This window comes from Plectropomus leopardus, chromosome 23 (assembly GCF_008729295.1).
Source record: "Plectropomus leopardus isolate mb chromosome 23, YSFRI_Pleo_2.0, whole genome shotgun sequence".
Taxonomy (NCBI): Eukaryota; Metazoa; Chordata; class Actinopteri; order Perciformes; family Serranidae; genus Plectropomus; species Plectropomus leopardus.
Genome location: NC_056485.1, coordinates 7652229 through 7671275, shown reverse-complemented (window position 1 = coordinate 7671275; position 19047 = coordinate 7652229). Strand labels below are relative to the sequence as shown.

The 19047-nt window shown below is 41.4% G+C and overlaps 1 protein-coding gene across 1 annotated transcript; it reads right to left on the bottom strand.

Moving 5' to 3' along the window:
- Positions 1–284: 284 nt before the first annotated feature.
- Positions 285–14950, bottom strand: hspa12b (heat shock protein 12B). The gene is made up of 14 exons (XM_042512191.1): positions 14643–14950; positions 13231–13294; positions 12668–12750; positions 12031–12155; positions 11754–11940; positions 11353–11457; positions 10980–11096; positions 9791–9968; positions 6354–6440; positions 4938–5042; positions 4608–4866; positions 4416–4519; positions 2823–3013; positions 285–2750 (listed from the first exon to the last, which is right to left on the bottom strand). The coding sequence occupies exons 2-14, from the start codon at positions 13274–13276 to the stop codon at positions 2274–2276; spliced, it is 2064 nt and encodes a 687-aa protein (XP_042368125.1). The 5' UTR covers positions 13277–13294; positions 14643–14950; the 3' UTR covers positions 285–2273.
- Between the last annotated feature and the right edge of the window lie 4097 nt (positions 14951–19047).

Genomic DNA, 19047 nt, shown 5'->3' with positions numbered 1-19047 from the left:
AACAGATTTGACCAAAAAACACTGTGGTTACAGACGACATCCTCCAAAGCTTCTTCCCAATTAACTAATCACACACCTGCTTTCAATGAGAGGATCATGAGATGCCAGTGATGTGTTCAAGTGATGCTCCAAAAAAATGGGAAATTATAAAAGCTGCTAGAAATGGCTAACAAGTGATTTCCGGGTTCCTGCAGATCCTTAAAAAGTCTTAAAAGGCATTTAATTCATTAATCTAAAAATACAGCCTTTAAATGTATTAAATCAATCGTTCAAAAGTCTTAAATGCTAAGGAATAGTAAGAAATATGTTTTTTTGACATGCACTGTAAATTGTAAACATGTAAAATGTGCAACTGAAACTACTGAAAATTTACAAAACGCCTCCCATAGTAACGTAATGCAACAACACATCATACATCAACCACATGCAGTGAAATGACAAATGATAAAGCTGCAAAAGAACTCAAAAGGTCAGCATGGCGAACATGGTACAGTGGTTCTTAATCTTTCTCCCATAAGGTCACTTAACATGAACTTAAACATGAATACAGTTTATTACAGCATACGTAACATGACAACACTTTAAGCTTTAATGTGACTTGGCACAATGTTTTAAGGTTGCAAAGTTAAAGCTCCTGCAGAGGATCACTTGGTTAAAAAATGTACAGACAATACAAAAGAACAACAGACAAAACAAAACAAAAGAAGTGAAGATTTTAAGCTTTTAACTGCGCTGTCTTGCCTGTCGTGCTCCATTGGCGGAGTTTATTCAGTTGCCATGGTGATTGCTCACATGTAATGACCTTCAGTTACATTTTAACATGTGGTAACTTCTAATGAAGACTGTAGTGTTGTCACAGTACTGGAATGTCTAACTTAAATACAATACCTTGAAAAATATCATGGTCAATACAATCTTCGACAACACAGGGAAAATTACCATTTAGAGCATAATTATTGATTTTTTTAATGAAAAGTTTAAATATAACAACGCCAAAACACGATGACTTCTCGTGGTTAGTAGCACAGAACAGCAGACCAACTATAGTTATCAATAAGAGAGCGAGAAGGTTTAGACGGTCCAACAGTGTCAAAACCGCAGAAAATGAATAGTGATTTAGGATTGATATATAACGATAAAACAATATTTTTCACAACACTAGAAGACTCCTGAGCAATCTCCATAATAAGCTGCTAAAATCAGAGATGTGACTTAAATCACAGAGAAAGGCTCGTAAGTGGACAGTGAGTTGAAAACTTGTCTTCTCTCTAAAAATAAAACCCCAGTGGATCAAATTGGTTTAAATTTTACCATTTTGTATGCAAAAAGTAAAGAATAACCTGGAAATACATGTTAAACAGATAAAGCTCTTATCCAAATTTGCAAAGAAAAAAATGTCTTGAACTGTTAAACACTACAGATACTGAACAGTGAACATAAATGGTGACGTACTTCGTAATAAACATGCAAATTCTGCAATAATGCCAGTCCTTGTAATGAAGGATTCGTAGTTGTGTTTGACGCATCCCAAGAGCTTTTAACTTCCTGTATGATTTCCACCTTGTAGTTCAGTCTTTTGACCACTAGGTCACGCACAAGCACAGTCACATTAGAGCAACAAAGCTTCAGTCCAAGTATTTGTATCAACATCTCCTCTTGGATTTGGAGAGTGAAATAGCATTTAAATGAGGTATAAGACCAGAGCTTGTGAGATACCGTTGAGTTTAATTTAATATATGAGGGAAGAGCCTTCATACTTAGCAGTTAAGATGAATGAATCTTAGTCTAGGTAGTACAAAGAACAAGTTGAAAAAGACCACAGACAGGTTAAATTACTAGAAGGTATCTATTCGTTGCAGCGGGGATGTGCTCCCAGCCACCAGCTTCTCTCCTCTGAATATTTTCTGGGCAGGAAATGTCTGTGACGGCATTATATGGCGTGACATGACAAACTCCACTGAAGGCAGACACGTTTTCTTTTCTTGTCCATAGAGGGCGTCTACCCTTCAGGAGACTTATTTGTTTAGGAGGGTGTACTCCTGAGGGATGGAGAGTTTTTAAACAAAAAAGTGCCTCTCGTTCTCTTTTTATACTCTAATGAGTAAATTTAAAGCCCAAATTTCTCAATTACAGGATGTGAATTTCTTCTTAAAATGCAAAGTCTCAAAACAAATATTGCCCACTCCCAAAGTACCGCTTTATCTTCAGTTATCATCCCTAGAATCAGTTTTTTTCTGTGACTTCCGATCCCCGTCTCCACTTCCTGCTCCTCCTCAATTAGACAGGAAGTCTATGGAAGCCCGCACGGAGCGGTTAGACATGACGTCAACGGCTGTGACTTTGATCTCCGTGTCTCCAAACTGCATGGTCGCTCTGATCTCTCTTCTCTCCGGGCCTACTCCTCCCACTGCTCCTCCCACTGCCCCCGGTGGTGGTAATGGTTCCGGTAAGTCCAAAGTTATCGTCCCGCATTTCCTGACTCCGGGATCGGAGATGTACGTGACGTCGTCCGTCGCGCTGCAGTAGATGTTGATGATGATCTTCCGCTGGCCCAGACGAGCAGGCGTGTAGCTCCGCCTCACGACCTCGCCCAGGGCCACCGACTGGTCCACGCAGACGAAGCGGTCGAGGATGTCGGTGCACCACTCGCGACCGTCTTTGATGAGGAGTTTGTCACGAGGGTGGCGTCCCTCTACGAACCGGTTCAAGACACCAACGCCATAGATCAGGGGGCATCGCCGCACTCTGACCTGGGAGACAGAGGTTGTTAGAACGTGTCAAAGAGCTGCTCCCTTACTTACAGGTGTTTTCTGAGCACTTACCACAGTGGGATCCAGACCGAAGAGCACGGCACCTTTCAGTATGGTCAGTCCAACATCATGGGGGATGATGATGCGACATGTACGCCCCAGCGCTCTCTGGACGGCTTTCTGCAGCATGGGCGACTCTGCAAAACCACCAACCAGAAAGAGAAAACGCACACCGCGCACCTCCGGCTTTGCCATCAGTTCCTCTGTCAGCCAGAGAAAAGGAAGAAACAGGGAAGATCTTTCAAATAATTTCACTTTATGGAGAGTATGACATGAATTTCTGTGTACTTGTACTGGATGTTTCATACTTCCACTCTTTGTCATATGATGATCCAACAAAAGCCAACAAAGCCAAATGCTACAAAACCAGTCCCTGCTGGAATGTGGTTGATTTAAAACAGACACTCCATTTTTCTGCTCTTTCTTAGCGAGGCTTAAATAACAAACCACCATTTAGATTCACACTGTCCAGGAGGAGCTCACTCAGTGGACAGTTTTGGCAACGTGTCCTCCTGTGAGGTCAGGGGTTTGGGCAGTGTGGGAGAGCCAAAACCATAGACTGTATAAAAATAAGGGACACAGCCACCATGATGTCACCAATTGGTTTGTGGACCCATGGTGACTGTATTTGGATGAGAGGGTGCAGCTGTGGAGAAGCGAGGGGTGGATCTATCCGAGAGCCCGAGGTGTGACCCCTTACAGACAGCCTGTGTCTCAAAGTAGCTTTCCTCTTAACCATGCTTAACTTTAATGCTGTTCACACAGGAGACATTACAAATAACCCACAAGAAAATACAAAGTAGTCACCTGCCAGTATTTTGCTATTTTGCTTCACTTGCAGCACTGTGAAGTTGAACAGTTGCAACAGTTGTTCACTGAAGTGTTTTGCTCACCAGCAGGGATGCAAATTCAAGAAAACTACCTATTGACCCAGAGGAGCGTCTGGCACTTTGTCTGACTAAAGTTATTGTATAGGCTACCATAAGCTGTTTTATTGAGTTTTCTTTTAGCAAAATGCTCCCAGATAATTTGTATTCCCTCTGGTAAACAGGCGCACATTGTATATATTGAGGGCTTTTACTGTGAAAAGTAAGAAAGCAAGGAGTGGATTTGGCATTTGCTGCTTTAAAAAGAAGTAATAAAGTTTGCTGCCTTGGTTCTGATTATGGAGCCACTTCTAAAATCTTCTTTAATTAGCACAACATGATTGGATAATGTCTTTATTTGAGGTGCAAAACTAAAAAATATTGATTGTTCTGAGAAGAAATTTAGTTTTTTAACTGTACAATATTGGCATTCTGTGTGAAAGCATTCATGACGGATGCGTGATATAAAAATTGACCCCTGCCTGCAGAGTTGTCGTGAATGTTGAAATTAGCTATAGAGACCAAAAGCATTTTTGTACCAGGCTGTTAACATGTTTATTTCTGCTGTAAAGTTGGATATTTTAACATGAGGGTCTATGAGGACTGAGTGCCTTCTGGAGTTAGTCAAGGAACTGCATTTTTCTGGCTTCATTTTTCAGAGTCAGTGGTTGCTGCTTGGTCACAACAAACCCCGTGTCTGCTGCTCTAGTCTGTAAACGTGTCTTTGTGTGTTTCTCACCAATGTGTTTCACAATATTGGCGATGGTGGGCTGGAAGAGCTCGTTCATGGCTTCCTGTGTCAGCCGCAGCATACCTTGAGATGACCACTTCACTATGTTCATACTGACACACACAGGCAGAGGAGGAGAGTTTACATCTTTAATGTTACAAACAAATTGATCCATTTTATAATTAAACTGCTCACACTCACTTGCTCCTCCTCAGGGCGGCCTCAACACTCTGGCCTCTGTGTCTCTTGTAATAGTCGATGAAAGAAAAGGGCAGGGAGATGTTGAGGGCGTTGGCCCTGCCCGGCGCCGCCGTCCGTTTCCTTGCCTCAAATGCGATGGTGAGGTCCACCCAGGCTGCTGGCCGCTTGGCTTTGAAGCTCTGGATGAAGTCCTCACCGAAGATCTGGCACAGCATGGCTTCGAAGGCCAGGTCTACACCCACAGCACCGTACGGACCACCTGGAAGAAAAACTACAGCTTTGGAAAACTGTTTCTGTGTGTGTATTTCAGCAGATTGTAGAGTTGTGTACCTGAAGCTTTGTAGAGCTCTTTAAGTGTTCCCTGTGGCTGCTCGATCTGATGAACTGTCAGGTCAACTGTTCCTCCTCCGCAGTCTGCAACAATATACCTGTCACCTACACAAAGAGAGTGCACAATTTTAATACTTGCAGTGTCCTCGGAATGCTAGGCTTTTTTTTAAAATAAAATCTGTTATTTTGATAAACTTGCTATCAGTTTGATTTCAGGGCCAGGAAATATTTCAGTCAGTATTGTAAGAACATGTTTCTCCTAAATCTGCAGGAGGAAATTGTGGACGATCGGTCTTCATTTTTGTGGAATGTCTAAATGTCATGTTTCCAGTGTGTGTGTGTGTGTGCGTGCGTGCGTGCGTGCGTGCGTGCGTGCGTGTGTGTGTGTGTACGTGAGTGTGTGATTCGCCTGAAACTCTTCAACCAGCCTCTGAAACATAAACAACCTCCAGGCATCTGGGATTGCTGCTCTCCCTCTGCGAGCGTGTGTGTTTACGATATGCTCAGCGATACGAGCTAGTTTCGGCTTAGTTACGCCGAGTTCAGCTGACCACACCCCAACCACGCATTACTGAGTGAGAAAGACAAAAAGTCTGAGCAACAAAAAATGAAGAAGAAATTAAAAAAAAAAGGGTCTGACAGAAGAGGAGGACCATAAACCAGAGTTTCTACTTCTTTGGTTTATTTACAGTGCAGATGCAGTGTCCCATGGGCTGGGTCCTTCCTGTGTGCATGTGCGTACGTGTGTGTGTGTGTGTGTGTGTGTGTGTGTGTGTGTGGACAGGAAAGGGAGCAGAAGGGGTGGGTAGGGACGCGTGGCTCCTCAGATTGTCATGGCTCAACAGAGAAAAAAGGTTGTGAGTAAAAACCACAGAAATGTGTGAGTTTGATTATCCCTCAGATCTTGAAACCAGGAAAAAAAAATGGACAATGTGGGCTGTACATTTCGTGAGTAACAGCTGTGTTTGGTAGAGTGACAGACTGGTTGTTGGACCTTTAAAACATATTAGCATTTTATTTTTTATCATATTACAACCCCATTCTTGTTAAACTCAGACTTTTTTTTTGATATTCTGACTTTGTTCTTGTAACATTTAGTCTTGTTCTTGCTCAAAATATTGGGACTTATTCTCAAAATCTCAATTCCCATGTTATAGTAGACAGTGGGTGACAACAACAACAACCACGCTGAACTAGAGAAGAACACAGTGAATGCAGTAAATAAAGCTGACGGTTGGTAGAAATAACAGGGTAGATGTGTCTGCTTCTCTTTGTCAGCCAGAGAGGGTTAAAAGTCAAAATCATCAATATCTCCAACATGTGGGGTCTCTCTTTCTCTCTCTCTCTCTCTCTCTCTCTCACACACACACACACACACACACACACACATTCACACACATTCACACAGAGTCTTACCAGTCTGCAGCTCTGACCACAGCTCTCCAGTTCCACTCTCCACCAGGAAGGTCCTGCTGTGTCTGGATCGCCTCAACTGCTCCCTCGCTGCAACAAACATTAAACATACTTCAGTATTTATGTGTTTGATATTGACATTAAATCTCTGTTGTACATGCACAAAGCATTTATGTCATTAAATCAGTTCAAAAAGTAACAGTGAAGCAAAAGATAATGGATAAATGTTAAAAAATGGTTAAGTTCTCCAGTTCTCCAGGGGCATAGCAAAGATCTCTGGGTCCCAGGGGCACAAGTTGGAGTTCTTGGCCCCTTGAAATATTGCACTGCCCCCCCTTATCTAAACACAACAATTGAACAAGAATTTTTATGGACTCTCTCCAGCTGTGGGCCCAGAGAGTAATCACTACCTTTCACCTCAATGCACCAGCAGCCACGCATTGTTTTAGTAATTCTGTTTAAACATATTGTGTGATCAGATGTTTAGGTTTATGTTTAATGAATGCTCAATGCCGAAACAAAACTTTAAAGGACTAATGTTTTCTTTATTACATATAGTAAGATTTAGACAAGTTTCACAACCAGTGAGGTCATAACATTTACCCACTGAATAGTCTTTCAATTTAATTCAAACAAGAGAAACACACCAAAACGACAGTCTGAATATTTTTGCATGACAGAAGCAATTTGTTGGAAACACTCTCAAATTTCAGCTTTCTCTTCGCTCTCGACATGTTAACTGCCTGACTGGCAGGTTAAGAGGACAGAAGATGGATGGAGGCCAACAAAAACAGAACATGCTCAAATGCAGCTGACAGAAATACAAAACACCTGACAGCCCGTTTGACAGAGCAGATACGCTCATATGCCTCCATAAATGCAAGTGAGCCCATAAAATGAGACATAATGGATTTAAGGTGCAAAATAACTGCAGATCAAAGAAGTGAAAGGAGGATGCTAGACGTAAGAATTTTCTCTCTCGCTTTTAAAAACCCAAACTCTCTGACAGGGTTGTTGTCCTGATGTAAAAGGGTGTGAGTGTGTTGTAACAGGTTTGACAGTCTGGAGTGAAGTGTTTGTATAATTTAGGGAGTAGTGGTTTTTATCATGTTCCCTCAAACCCCATGAGGACTACACACCACGATAATTACAATAAGAGAAAAAGTAAAATAGATTTGTGGATAAGGAAAAGAAAAAAACAAAGAAAGAAAAACAATGACTACACTGTCTTGAAAGCAAATACTCATTCAGTTGTTTTAAGACTGGATGACGCAGGGGGTAATGTATGTGCCTCTGTGTGTGTGCGTCTATGTGTGCGTGTGTGCCTCTGTATGGGGGTGATGGATAAATTGCAAGTCTGGAAACCATTTACATGAAACAGCAGAAAAGAAAATGTATGTGTGTATTTGTGTGTGTGTGTGTGTGTGTGTGTGTGCTAATAATTCCCCTGTGCTATCTTTGGAGACGAAATGAGGTGGAATAAAAGCTAAAGATAGTAAAAAAACACAATCGTGATGCCAAGTGTGTGTGTTTCTAAGTGTGTAAATACCATAATGTCTGTTTGCGCTGTGTTTTGTGTGTCTGCAGAGACCTTGCAGAGTGTACGGCCTGGCAAAAGAAAGTTAGAGGGGGGAGGAAATGCTCGAACGACAGAGGGAAAAGAAAAAGAAAAATAGATGTGAGTGAAGGAGAGGGAGAATGACAGGCCGGGAGGGGGTGAGATCATAGTCTCCCTGCACCTTGTTCCAATTACAATATCCTGTGTATAGTGTGTGTCGTTGTGCGTGTAAATGTTCTTTGTGTGTGTGTGTGTGCGTGTGTGTGTGTGTGTCACTGACTGCATATGTATAAGTGGGCTTGTGCAGGGGATTTTGGACAGCATGTTCGTTCGCTGAATTATGCATCAGTCTCCTGTTTCCCCAGCCTGAAATCTCTCTTTGTTCCTTTGCTGTGTTTTAGTAGCATTTTCCTGTAACTGTTGCAAACACAAATGTTGTCAATGCAGCTTTAATGTAGAGTTGTGACAATATTACAGAATTGTTTCCACTGAGGTAAAAGTTATACCTTTTTTTTAAGAAGTCACTTTTATACACTCCAATAAGCTTTTTGATCCACATGCTATGAGGCTGCAAAGCGATAGGAGTTGCAGGCTGTGGAAGTATTTTACTCCACTGTAAATTCCCATCGCAGTATTTTTATAGCAACATTAGGTCAAATGACTACTTATAATATTAAAGTTTCTCTCCTGGCATTTGATTAAACACCAAAAACTCATGGGCCCAATAAGCCACTACTTGGCAAAAAAGCTCTGACAACCTGCCATGCACCAAATGACAGATAACATACAGAGTGAAGCATATAGCACCTATTGACTCAGATCTATTGATCTCATGATGCTCGAGAGTGCAGACCAAAACATAGCTGAAAAGTGTGTTAATACGGAACTTACATTATTTGGATGGCCAGAACCCAACATCAAATGAAAGCTAATTTTGCTTTGCATCTTCTTGATGTGCAATAGGGAACTGTCCACTTACACATGCACCAAATCAACTCTATAATGTAACACATTATATATCACTGATGTGTTTACAGCTTGTAGCCACTGAATGCTATAAAGTGCTGTAGGAAAAGCAAGTCAGAGGCTCAAATCAGACACTTCCCCATTGCACTTATGAACTTAACTTTGTGCTACAGTTATTGAACCAGAATCTAATTTAAAGAACAGATTGTTGCATATGTTTTTTTTTTTTTTTTTTACAAAGCCCACCCTTAGTTGCACATACAACAACATTTTAAGGATTTTTTAAAACAACCATATGTTTGTATCTTTGACTTTTCATGAAGGAACCAGATATTTTGTAACACAGCTTTTTATCTTCTGACTTAGTGATTTAACCAGAAGAGTTTCATGCAATTGTGCTCTCACTGACAGACACCTAATATTGTCTATGCAGAAAATCAACCCCGGATGCCCAAAATACATTTCTCACTTCACAATAATAGATTAAAAAGCAATATTGCCACAAAATACATTGAAGATATAGAACACCTCATAAAAAACACAATTTTTGTATAAAAAGTAGTTTGTCCACTCCAAATAATAAATATGGGGTCTACAAAGCACTGTGTAACTGAGTACACCCCGCACTCCACGCACACTACACACTACACACACACACACACACACACAAACACACACACACCTGCAGAAAAACCACAAGTAGTATCTCAAGTCAGATCTCTTTCTTTCACACACGCGCACACACATAAATACAGTTTGTCTTTTGCATAAAACCACAATCCCCAAGTGAAATCCAACAACAACATTTCCAGGAACACTGTGTGGTTTTATGCTTGTGCTAATGACAACGTCTACAAGAAGACACACATACACAAAAAAAGCACACACAGACGGACCCACATGGCCTCTTCACTACCTTGTCTGAAGCTGGAGTCGAAGGGCCGGGACCCCTCTGGATCTAAACCATTTGTGATTGGCTGCAAGCTCAGGTCAAGCACCTGATGGAGGCGGAGCTTGCGACAGTAAATGGATGCTGCTTCGGGTTCCAGAGCAATGAGAAGCTGCTCAGGACAGTCAGGAGACACCAGACCAGCCTGGAGGACAACAGACCAACAGGGAGAAAGAGAAAATTTTACAAGCAGAATTTCATTATTCTGCAGTGCTCATAATGGTATTGAGACATTTGGGGGCTGAAGAAGAGAACGGAAAACAGTTAGACATGCTAGCTGTGAAAAAAGCAGTTCACAGACATCCGTCATGCTTTTAGACATGTATGTAGAAACAGCTTGGTGTGTTTATACATGTACTAAGTGCCATTAGGAGGGCAGAGCTGGTATATAAGCATTAGCCTTGATGTATTGGGTGTAAAGTTGAGTGGCTAGAATGATGTGTGTGTGTGTGTGTGTGTGTGTGTGCAGGGCGGGGGTCTGGACACCACTTCCTGTGTTTGTACGCCGGTCTCCCTCATTGTTCACTTGTGATGACATCATCACCAGCAGGAAGCACACACACCCCGACAGCCTCGGGTCGGGAGCCAGCGCAGGGCGTGTGTGCGTATATGTCAGGGTTACATTTGAGTATGTATGCATTAGACTATTAATGTATGAACCCAGGTGAGTGAGGGGCAGATCAGAGATAACGCTGGGTGCGTGTGTGTGTGTGAAAAAATTAAACAGAGAGAGAATGATGATAGCATGACATTTAAAGTAAGTTGGTTGACACAGTTTTTCCCATGCACTACTGCATATGTACCACGCAAGTACATACATGGGTCAGTCTATTCTCATTGATGTGTATTGTGATAGGCCCCCCTGAATTCCTGTCCATGTACACACACTTCCTACAAGTCATTGTGACACATACAGTGTGCGAGTGTTGGTGGGAAGACACACAGGCGGGATAAAGGCAAAAGTGCAGCGTGATGATCTCTGTGTGTGAGAGTGTATGTGTGTAGATATTCCATGGGAACATTAATCAGTGAGCCTTTACCTCATGCTTACTTTGCCTTTCTTTCCATCTCAGTGTTGTTCTTCCTCTCTCTGTCTCTCTCTCACACACACACACACACATAGATGTTACTTAGATGTAACCCTTTGTGTTCCTACCAGGTATGCAGCCTCTCTCATGAACTGTTTGGCAGGTTGTCTCCACACAGCAGGGACGGTGATTACCCATCTGATCTCCTCTCCCTCCAGCACTGATGATGACTGGTCCTTCACCTCCTGAAACAGAATCAGTACAACACCTTCTTTTGTAAAACACTCGAGATGTGAGCTTGAGTCAAAGCAAAGCACCTCATGAGCTACAGCGCAGCATATATTTAAAGTCAGCTCTCCTTTAGCTTGTGAAGTAAAGGTTTACACATACAAACCAGCTCTAAATAAACCACACACATACAGTATATTTAAACAGTGTACAAACATGTCCACAATCGTGAGGCACCATACTGCATTCATAAACCGTGGCTTTAAAGTGCACCTTTAAGGCATGTTCCCTGAAGAAGTGCAAGGCATGAGCAAACACCTCGATGGCTCTGACCCTCCGACCGTTGACCGCCTCAAGCTCGGTCTCCATGGTGAGGTCCTGCAGCAAGAACAAGTAATCTTTCTGATGCTTAAAGTTTTAAATGGGATACCCTAGTATTTATGTATACCAGGGACAGATTTTAAATGACTGAATGTCAAAAACTGAAGCAGAAGAGGCAAGCTATCTTGATTTTTAATCCCTAATTTAGTTAAAGCTTAAAAAACATTTGATCCTACACTTCCTACTATGCAACTGGATCTAGATGTGTAAAATTAGTCTGGATGTATTATGTATTGATGGCCTTCTGCCCATATATTCCACCTTTCTTATCTGATTTTCCTGATCTCTCTTACACTCGTGCTGTGGATCTTCATCTTGAACTTATCAAAGTAGAGCCAGTGTCGGGCCTCCTCTGGGTCCAGGTCATGGTAAAAGTCCCGTGCCGCAAACCCAAAACTGTGGAACCGCAGATCAGGAGTCAGCAGCAGGCATGTTGGACTCTTCTGATTGGCCACCCCGGGGTCCCCACCCTCCCAGCGCCTGAATGGATTAGAGGAAAAAGGTTGAATCAGGTCAAGGGTAGAAGAAAAATAGAGTAGAATTAAAGACAACATACGCACAGACTCTTACTTCATCATGTGGATGGCTTCTGCATCCTGTGTGAAGCTGAACGCGTAGCCACTGGAGGTCGTCCCGAAGTCGATTGCCACCACAACTGAGAACGGACAGGACATCCTGGGTCTGACCTCCACCCTCTGAGAGAGACATGGCAATGAGTCTGAGTTGTAGCTGGTACTGATGGGAGAAGAACTACCCATAGCTCAAATCACTGCTGTGCCTAAGTACCAACTCACAGAGCTGCAAACATGGCTGCAGACTCTCAGAGAAAGCATGGGTGGGATTTAAAAAAAATGCTTCTCACATTTCAGCAGTAACTAGTTTCTATGAGTGGAAACAGTGTAGAATTTGCAAGTTGGCTTGGAGATCTCCTCCTCGACTCCTTTAGTGCCAAACTGTGGATATTTCTTCACCGCAGAATGTAGTCTTTATTGGGCACCTACTTTACGTTTACACTTCACTTTAAACTCAGAGTTAAGTGTTATTATAAACCACTAATAACAGTGAGAAGTGGATGTGGGTTTACAGGTTGTGTTTAGGAGCGCTATATCAAGAAAATAAGTAAGTGGAAAGGGTGTGTAGGAGTGTCTGTGGTGAATGTGTGTGTGTGTGTGTGTGTGTGTGTGTCTGTGTCTGTGTGCATAGTTACCGGTGAGGGTAAGGGAGTGATGGGTGTGATGCTGCAGTCATTCCTAGCAGTGGCAGGCGATGAAGGGGTTGATAAATTATCACCTGGGAGTTAATGGAGAAGACAGGACAGAGAAATGTAACGATCTGCAGCAGTGGCTAAGTATTAAAATCTCATTATAAAAATGTTTCAGCATTGGAAATGCGCCACACGTACTCCACTGGAAAACAGATGGAAAAGCCAAAAATGTGTGTGTGTTTAAAGCGATATGCAGCCATGTGAAAACTCCCTTATCACAAGGAAAGAGCCGTTTATGGCCTGTCATCAGCTGCTAACATGCAGACAAAACCTTATTTCTCATGCACTTGACTTGAAGCTCTCTAGGTTGGATATTTATTATGAACTGGAATGACTGGAATGTCACTGGAATGTGATGTGAGTAATATTCCCGAGTGGGAGAGGGACATGGAAAGGTCAGCGTGTTCATGCTCCAAATGATAAAGAAGGAAAGAGAAGTGAGTCATTTTGACCAAGTTGCCATGGTAATGAAACATAAACTGTACAGTACTGTATCTGTGTCTCACCGGGTATCTGCAAGCTCTCCGCGTCTGGCTGCACCACGTAAGCCATCTTTACAGGAGCCAGGATCTACGGAGAAACACAAACACGATGCATATATAATAACTTATGAAGAACTCTCTGCTTTATGGCTTCCACATGAAATAAATATAGTGCACTAGTGAATAGGGAGCAATTTTGGACACCCCAAAGATATTCTTCGGCCAAAGAGGAAGTAAAAAAGACACACCCAACTGTCACAGCACATTTGAACTTCTAGCTCCAAACTACTACAACTGCTCAGGAGCCAGTGACGGGTTGCATTGGGTCAGTTCCTTGGGGAAGCTTTCTAGTGTACGTTCATGGATCAGAATGCTATGTGGCTATGATGTGCATCAACTGCCTGTCTGTATTAAACAAACAAGAAAATATGTAGACAAGTGAGAGAAACTGTTAAAAGTAACTTCATGAATGATTTGCACAGCTTTCATTCACATTTATACTATCATAAGAGCAAATGTGACGAGAGAAAAAGATATGGAGTGTATCTACTATTCAACCATACATATGAGTATGTGTGTATGCAGTAGTGGGTACCTAGTGTGTTTGTGCGTTGTCTTGCAGCGCTGCTGGGAATCACTGGATCAGTGTGTGATCTGAACTAAGGGAAAACTAAACAGACAAGCGCAATCAAACAAAGCTGTGTTTGTTTAAATCGCTTTCTGTTGAGTGTATGTGTGTGTGTGTGTGTGTGTGTGTGTGTGTGTGCTTGAGAAAGTGAGAGAAAGAAAGAAACCCTAAGTTAGTTTGACATCCTTTCTTTGCGTACATGCATGCAACATCTGTGTGCATTTATTCAAGCATTTGCCTGAAACATCTGAATGTGCATGCATGCATCCCTGGCTTTTCGTTCCCAGCGTCTGTCCTCGCTATTTGATGATAAAACCAGAGAGGATGCAACTCCACGTCTCTGCACTGCTTCATCTCTCCTGCACACACTTTTCTTTTTCCTCTTTCATCTCTTTAAGATCAGTGTGCCGTGGACAATTTACATCCCTCCTTGCCCCTGAACTCTTTTCTTCTCTCTCTTTCTCAGACACACGACTCAGATCAAGCAGGGGATCAGCAGAACAAGCAACTTGGACTCCCCTGAGACGGTGCATTACGGGCACATTGTGCAACACGCTCCACTTTTATGCACCATTAACAGTAGAGCTCTCAAACTTTGAAGTATACGGTAGATTTACTGGAGAGACGGGCATTATTTGCTTGTAACAGAGACATTAATGCAAAAATACTAAGATTATGCAAGTTAACAGTTGAGAGACTAAAGGACAACTCAAAGGACTGCAGACAATACAGGTTTTTACAGATGCCTTCTGCACAAAACTGCTTCTAAAAAGTGCATTAATACTCCCTTTTTTTAATGTTAACTCACCTCTTTGTATGATGTTGCAACACTATGCCCTTGTCCTCTTTTGCCTCTGCAAAAATATTCCAAACTCCGCAGTCTGAAGTTTGGACCTTGTCTCCTGGGAGGACGATGGAGAGAGGAGCAGCAGGAAACTGACTGGATACAATAGGATGCTCTCTAGAAATCCCTTGTTCAGAATGTAAGACTTCCCAGCTGACTTGCAGGTAGTTTTCCCAAAACTGGAATCACGACAAGTTGTCATGGATGGAGAAACGAATTGCAGTTTAAAGAGAATTTGTCGAGTTTTCTCGTCTTCTTTTGAGAAAATCTACACTTTTCCTAATGAGTTGGATTTGTAGTTCTGTCTCTCTGCAGCCGAACTCGCCGCTCTCCGCTCTGCATAGGAATGTCAGAGAAAAGTGGTGACACACACACACACATACACACACGCGAGTTGCAGGAGTGGGAGGGCTGTGACAGCACATATGGGGGGAATGCTGGGGGATTTACCTCACTGGGAAAATGTGTGTGTTGGAGACTGAGGGTGGAGTATTCCTGAACAGGCAGTGAATCCCAGTTAAGTCATCTTGCCCTCTCTATCCCCTCCCACTCCTCCATATCTATCCTTCCTCTGTTTAATTATCACTTCCTGTCTTCCTCTTTGTTTCTCTTTTCATCTTTATGTCTCTTCACATGCTGTGGCTTTCTTTGAATTGTTTTTCGTTCTTTGTCTGCTTCTACTTCTTTCTTTTTAGCCTTTTACTTTTCTTGTTAATGCTCCTGTGACCTTTTCATAACCTTTATGCACACTTTCTAACTTTGTGGACAAAAGCAGGAAGCAGCCAGGTGTGTTCAGTCAACCTAAAACAAACAATAAAATTCACTCCACTGCTCCATTTTTCATTAATGCAGATGTTTATTTGCTTTCCTGTCGAGATTTCAGCTTAACAGTAAAACTGTAGATAACGTTCTGCTCTCTTACCCAATGCCTGTAAGTGTTTTCTTATGCTGTGTGCGTGGATCTTGAGGTCCACATCGATTCTGCGGGGATCTGATTTCTCCCCACAAGAGCTGTGATTGAAAGCATACATTAACCCCTAGTGCCTGCAAACACACACACACACACACACAAACTGAGACTAGCTGGCCCCGCTCCCAACGGGCAGAGGAAGTCAGACCTCTTGAGTGAGTCGAAAGAAAAGGCCCCTGGTATATACACACACATATCCACATACACTCAGTCTCCTTGTCCTGTCAGATTTCCAAATCGAATTAGTGTGTGTGTGTGTGTGTGTGTGTGTGTGTGTGTGTGTCTGGAAGCCATTACCTGGCATGTCTCCCCTTGCTGCCCAAAAAACCAAGAGGCCCCATATGGATTCTGCCATCACCTCTCTCTTTCTCCTCCTTTCGTTCGCTTTATGGCCTCTTTTATTGTTCTACATCTGTCCCCTCTCTGCTTTATGGGCCATCCTCCTCTCTTGTCTCCTGCATCTTGCTTTGTTTAATCTATTTTATTTGATCCCTTGCCGTATTAATTTGTCCAGTTAATTTTCTAATGACTAAAATTAGCAGTCAGGCAGTAGCATTTTAACAGTTTTGCCATTAAATCTGGGCTTTTCATAATTTAGGCGCACTTTGTCTTTATCTGCAGTCGACTACCTTAAACCCACCAGTGGGGTTATGGTCAAGTTCCTCCATCACCCCAGGGACTTAAAACTGTGAAACAGATCTTGAATTGTGGTCTCACCCTTCTCCTTGGAGGTCTAGACACAGGAAGCTCAACGCAGGAAGTGATGAAGTCAGGTGACAGGAAGGAACCCCAGTGTAGCATTCGTCTCATGAATTCCACATTATCTCTGGGACCCTGGAGCGACGGAAACACACCCATAATATACACATGCAGTTGTACACACACACACACACACACACACACACAAGCACAAACACACACACACTCTAAGATACTGTTCTTCCTCCAGATCCTCTAAATAGATCCCAATCTCAGCTGCAGATTGGATGAGAACCTGTTACTTCCTCTTCAGATGGTGTTCATGTAAAAGAGTCAAATAATGAGAATTTTTTTTATTTCTTTTTTGTAAATGCAGTCTGGTTGATTAAATCTTGTTGACAGCTTTGCAACTATTTTAGTGCATTTTAGTGCTATTTTAGTGCATGACTGCATGTTAAAGCATCAGTTCAACATTTAAGGAAATACTTGCTCTCTTGCTGAGAGTTAGATGTTAACATAGGCCCTTTTCACAGGAGACATTTTAGCTCATTGTAGGAGGAAAAGCACAGGTGTTACTAATGACACTAATGAAGGCTCTGTTACATTCAAAAGTCTTATTGAGAGTGACAGTGAGAAAGCAAATACCAGGACCCTGAAAGCAAAGCAGCTGAATGGAATTCAGCCATCGTTAATTCCATTATGTACACCTGTGTTTTCCCTCCTGTGTTATGCTACAGGCTTACAGCCAGCAGCCGGCTAGTGTTGCTAGCACGAAGAGTGTAACTATGGGTAAAAAAAGCTAGCCTGGCTTTGTTCAAAAGGAAAAAAATAACAACAATAAAATTAAATAAATACAAAAATCCATACACCAGCACCTCTAAAGATCATCAATAAACAGAGTGGGACTATGTCCTCGTTTAAAAAGTCACAGGTCTCAAGTCTTTGCGTTTAAGTCCCAACTTTAGTTTTGAGTGCAAAACAATTTACATGTGCTAAAATATAGGAATAACAATATTACTCTTGCAAAAATCATTAATGCTTTTTAATATTTGCATATATTTGTTAAAACGCTACTTTTCTGTATAGCTAATGTTGGGTAAGCATTAGCTAGCTAACCATGTTGATGTTAGCATTGACTTACCGTTCGTTGAGCTAACGGTGCTTTAAATGTAGAGCGATGTTGAAAGTTGTTGCATCTCTAGCTATAATTTTGGACCCGCACAATTTACATACTGCAATTTGATTTTTGTTGACCACCACATATTCTTTATATGGGAACAAAATTATCTTTGGTATCATTTTTTCCAGCTGCCATTCAGTGACTAACATTATTTTTTTAATTAAACTTTATTCAGAAGATTGAATAATACACTATCAAACATTACAGAAAGCACAAATCGTCAAAAAGAGAAATGACCGACTGAAAATTACACAATAAAAAAAGCAAGCAAATAAAATAAAATAAAACAACAAAGAGACTGTTAAAATCATGTAGAATATAAATGACCAAATAGCAGGTTAAAATGATCTAGGGTCGATATACTTTTCCTGTTTATAAACATGTTGAAGAAAACTTCATTAAACTAAAATTTTTTTAAAAACTTTTAACTTTTTCAAACAAAGGTGGCTACAGGGAATTTCATATTGATTTATTGGTAATGAATAGCATTAACACTGAATTCAAGAAACAAAGGGAAATTAATTAATTCATGGTACACTTTTTAAATAACATACTTTTTAATCTTTTGATTTGGGGAAGGTTTATTTTTAAGTCAAGAGGCTCAGGAGTTACTGGTGAATAATTTCACCAGCTGAGCTGAGCTGCAAATCTTTTTTAATTTTGTTGTGTCTAAGATCATCAACTTTGTGATTTAATAAAGTCCAAGTGGCACTAATCTTTTATGTTAAGCTGAAAAAAAACAGTCCTCTCGTTTAACTCTCAGCAAGAAAGCAAATAGGCATATTTCCCAAATTGTCAAACAATTCTTTTAACATAAAACTATAATGCATATGTTTGCAGGCATGTTTGTTCTGGGTTTTGTGTGAATTAGTCAGATTAGATATAATGCATAATTCGTGAGCTTTTAGGTGCTGGTTTAGAGCCAGGCTATCTGTTTCCCCCTGGTTGCAGTCTTTATGCTAAGCTAAACTAACTGACTCTTGCTTTATATTTACTATACAGACAATATAATAGTATGAATATTCTCATTCGCTGTTTCTAAGGTCAAGAGTGAATTGTCAGACTCAGATATGATGATGTTTTGGCCTTTCAAACAGCAGAGACAGATGCTCTGCACAATCACATTTTATTTGGAAAAGTGTTACTTTGCCCTTTTCTGTCTTTGAAGTGACTAATATTCATGAATATGCAGATCCACTCACCCTGGTCTGGTATTGTGGGTTATGAAGTGGTAATAATTATGTAACCTTCAGTAAAACATATTGTCTTGCACAAGAACTGCATGACTTTTTGCACCATTTTTTCAAAGCAAACATGTTAAGCACATGAGGGGCCTGGAGTCTGAACATGCGAGTCCAAAAAACACAGGGGAACCATTAGAGGGGGAGCAGAAATATCGGCATGTACTTTGTGCCTCCTTGTTTTCTTTAAGGCTTCTGGAACAAATGTGTAGCGGGACTATATTGCCATGTTCTTGTTAAAATCGAACATACTGTATGCAGGCCTGTTGCTTATTGGAG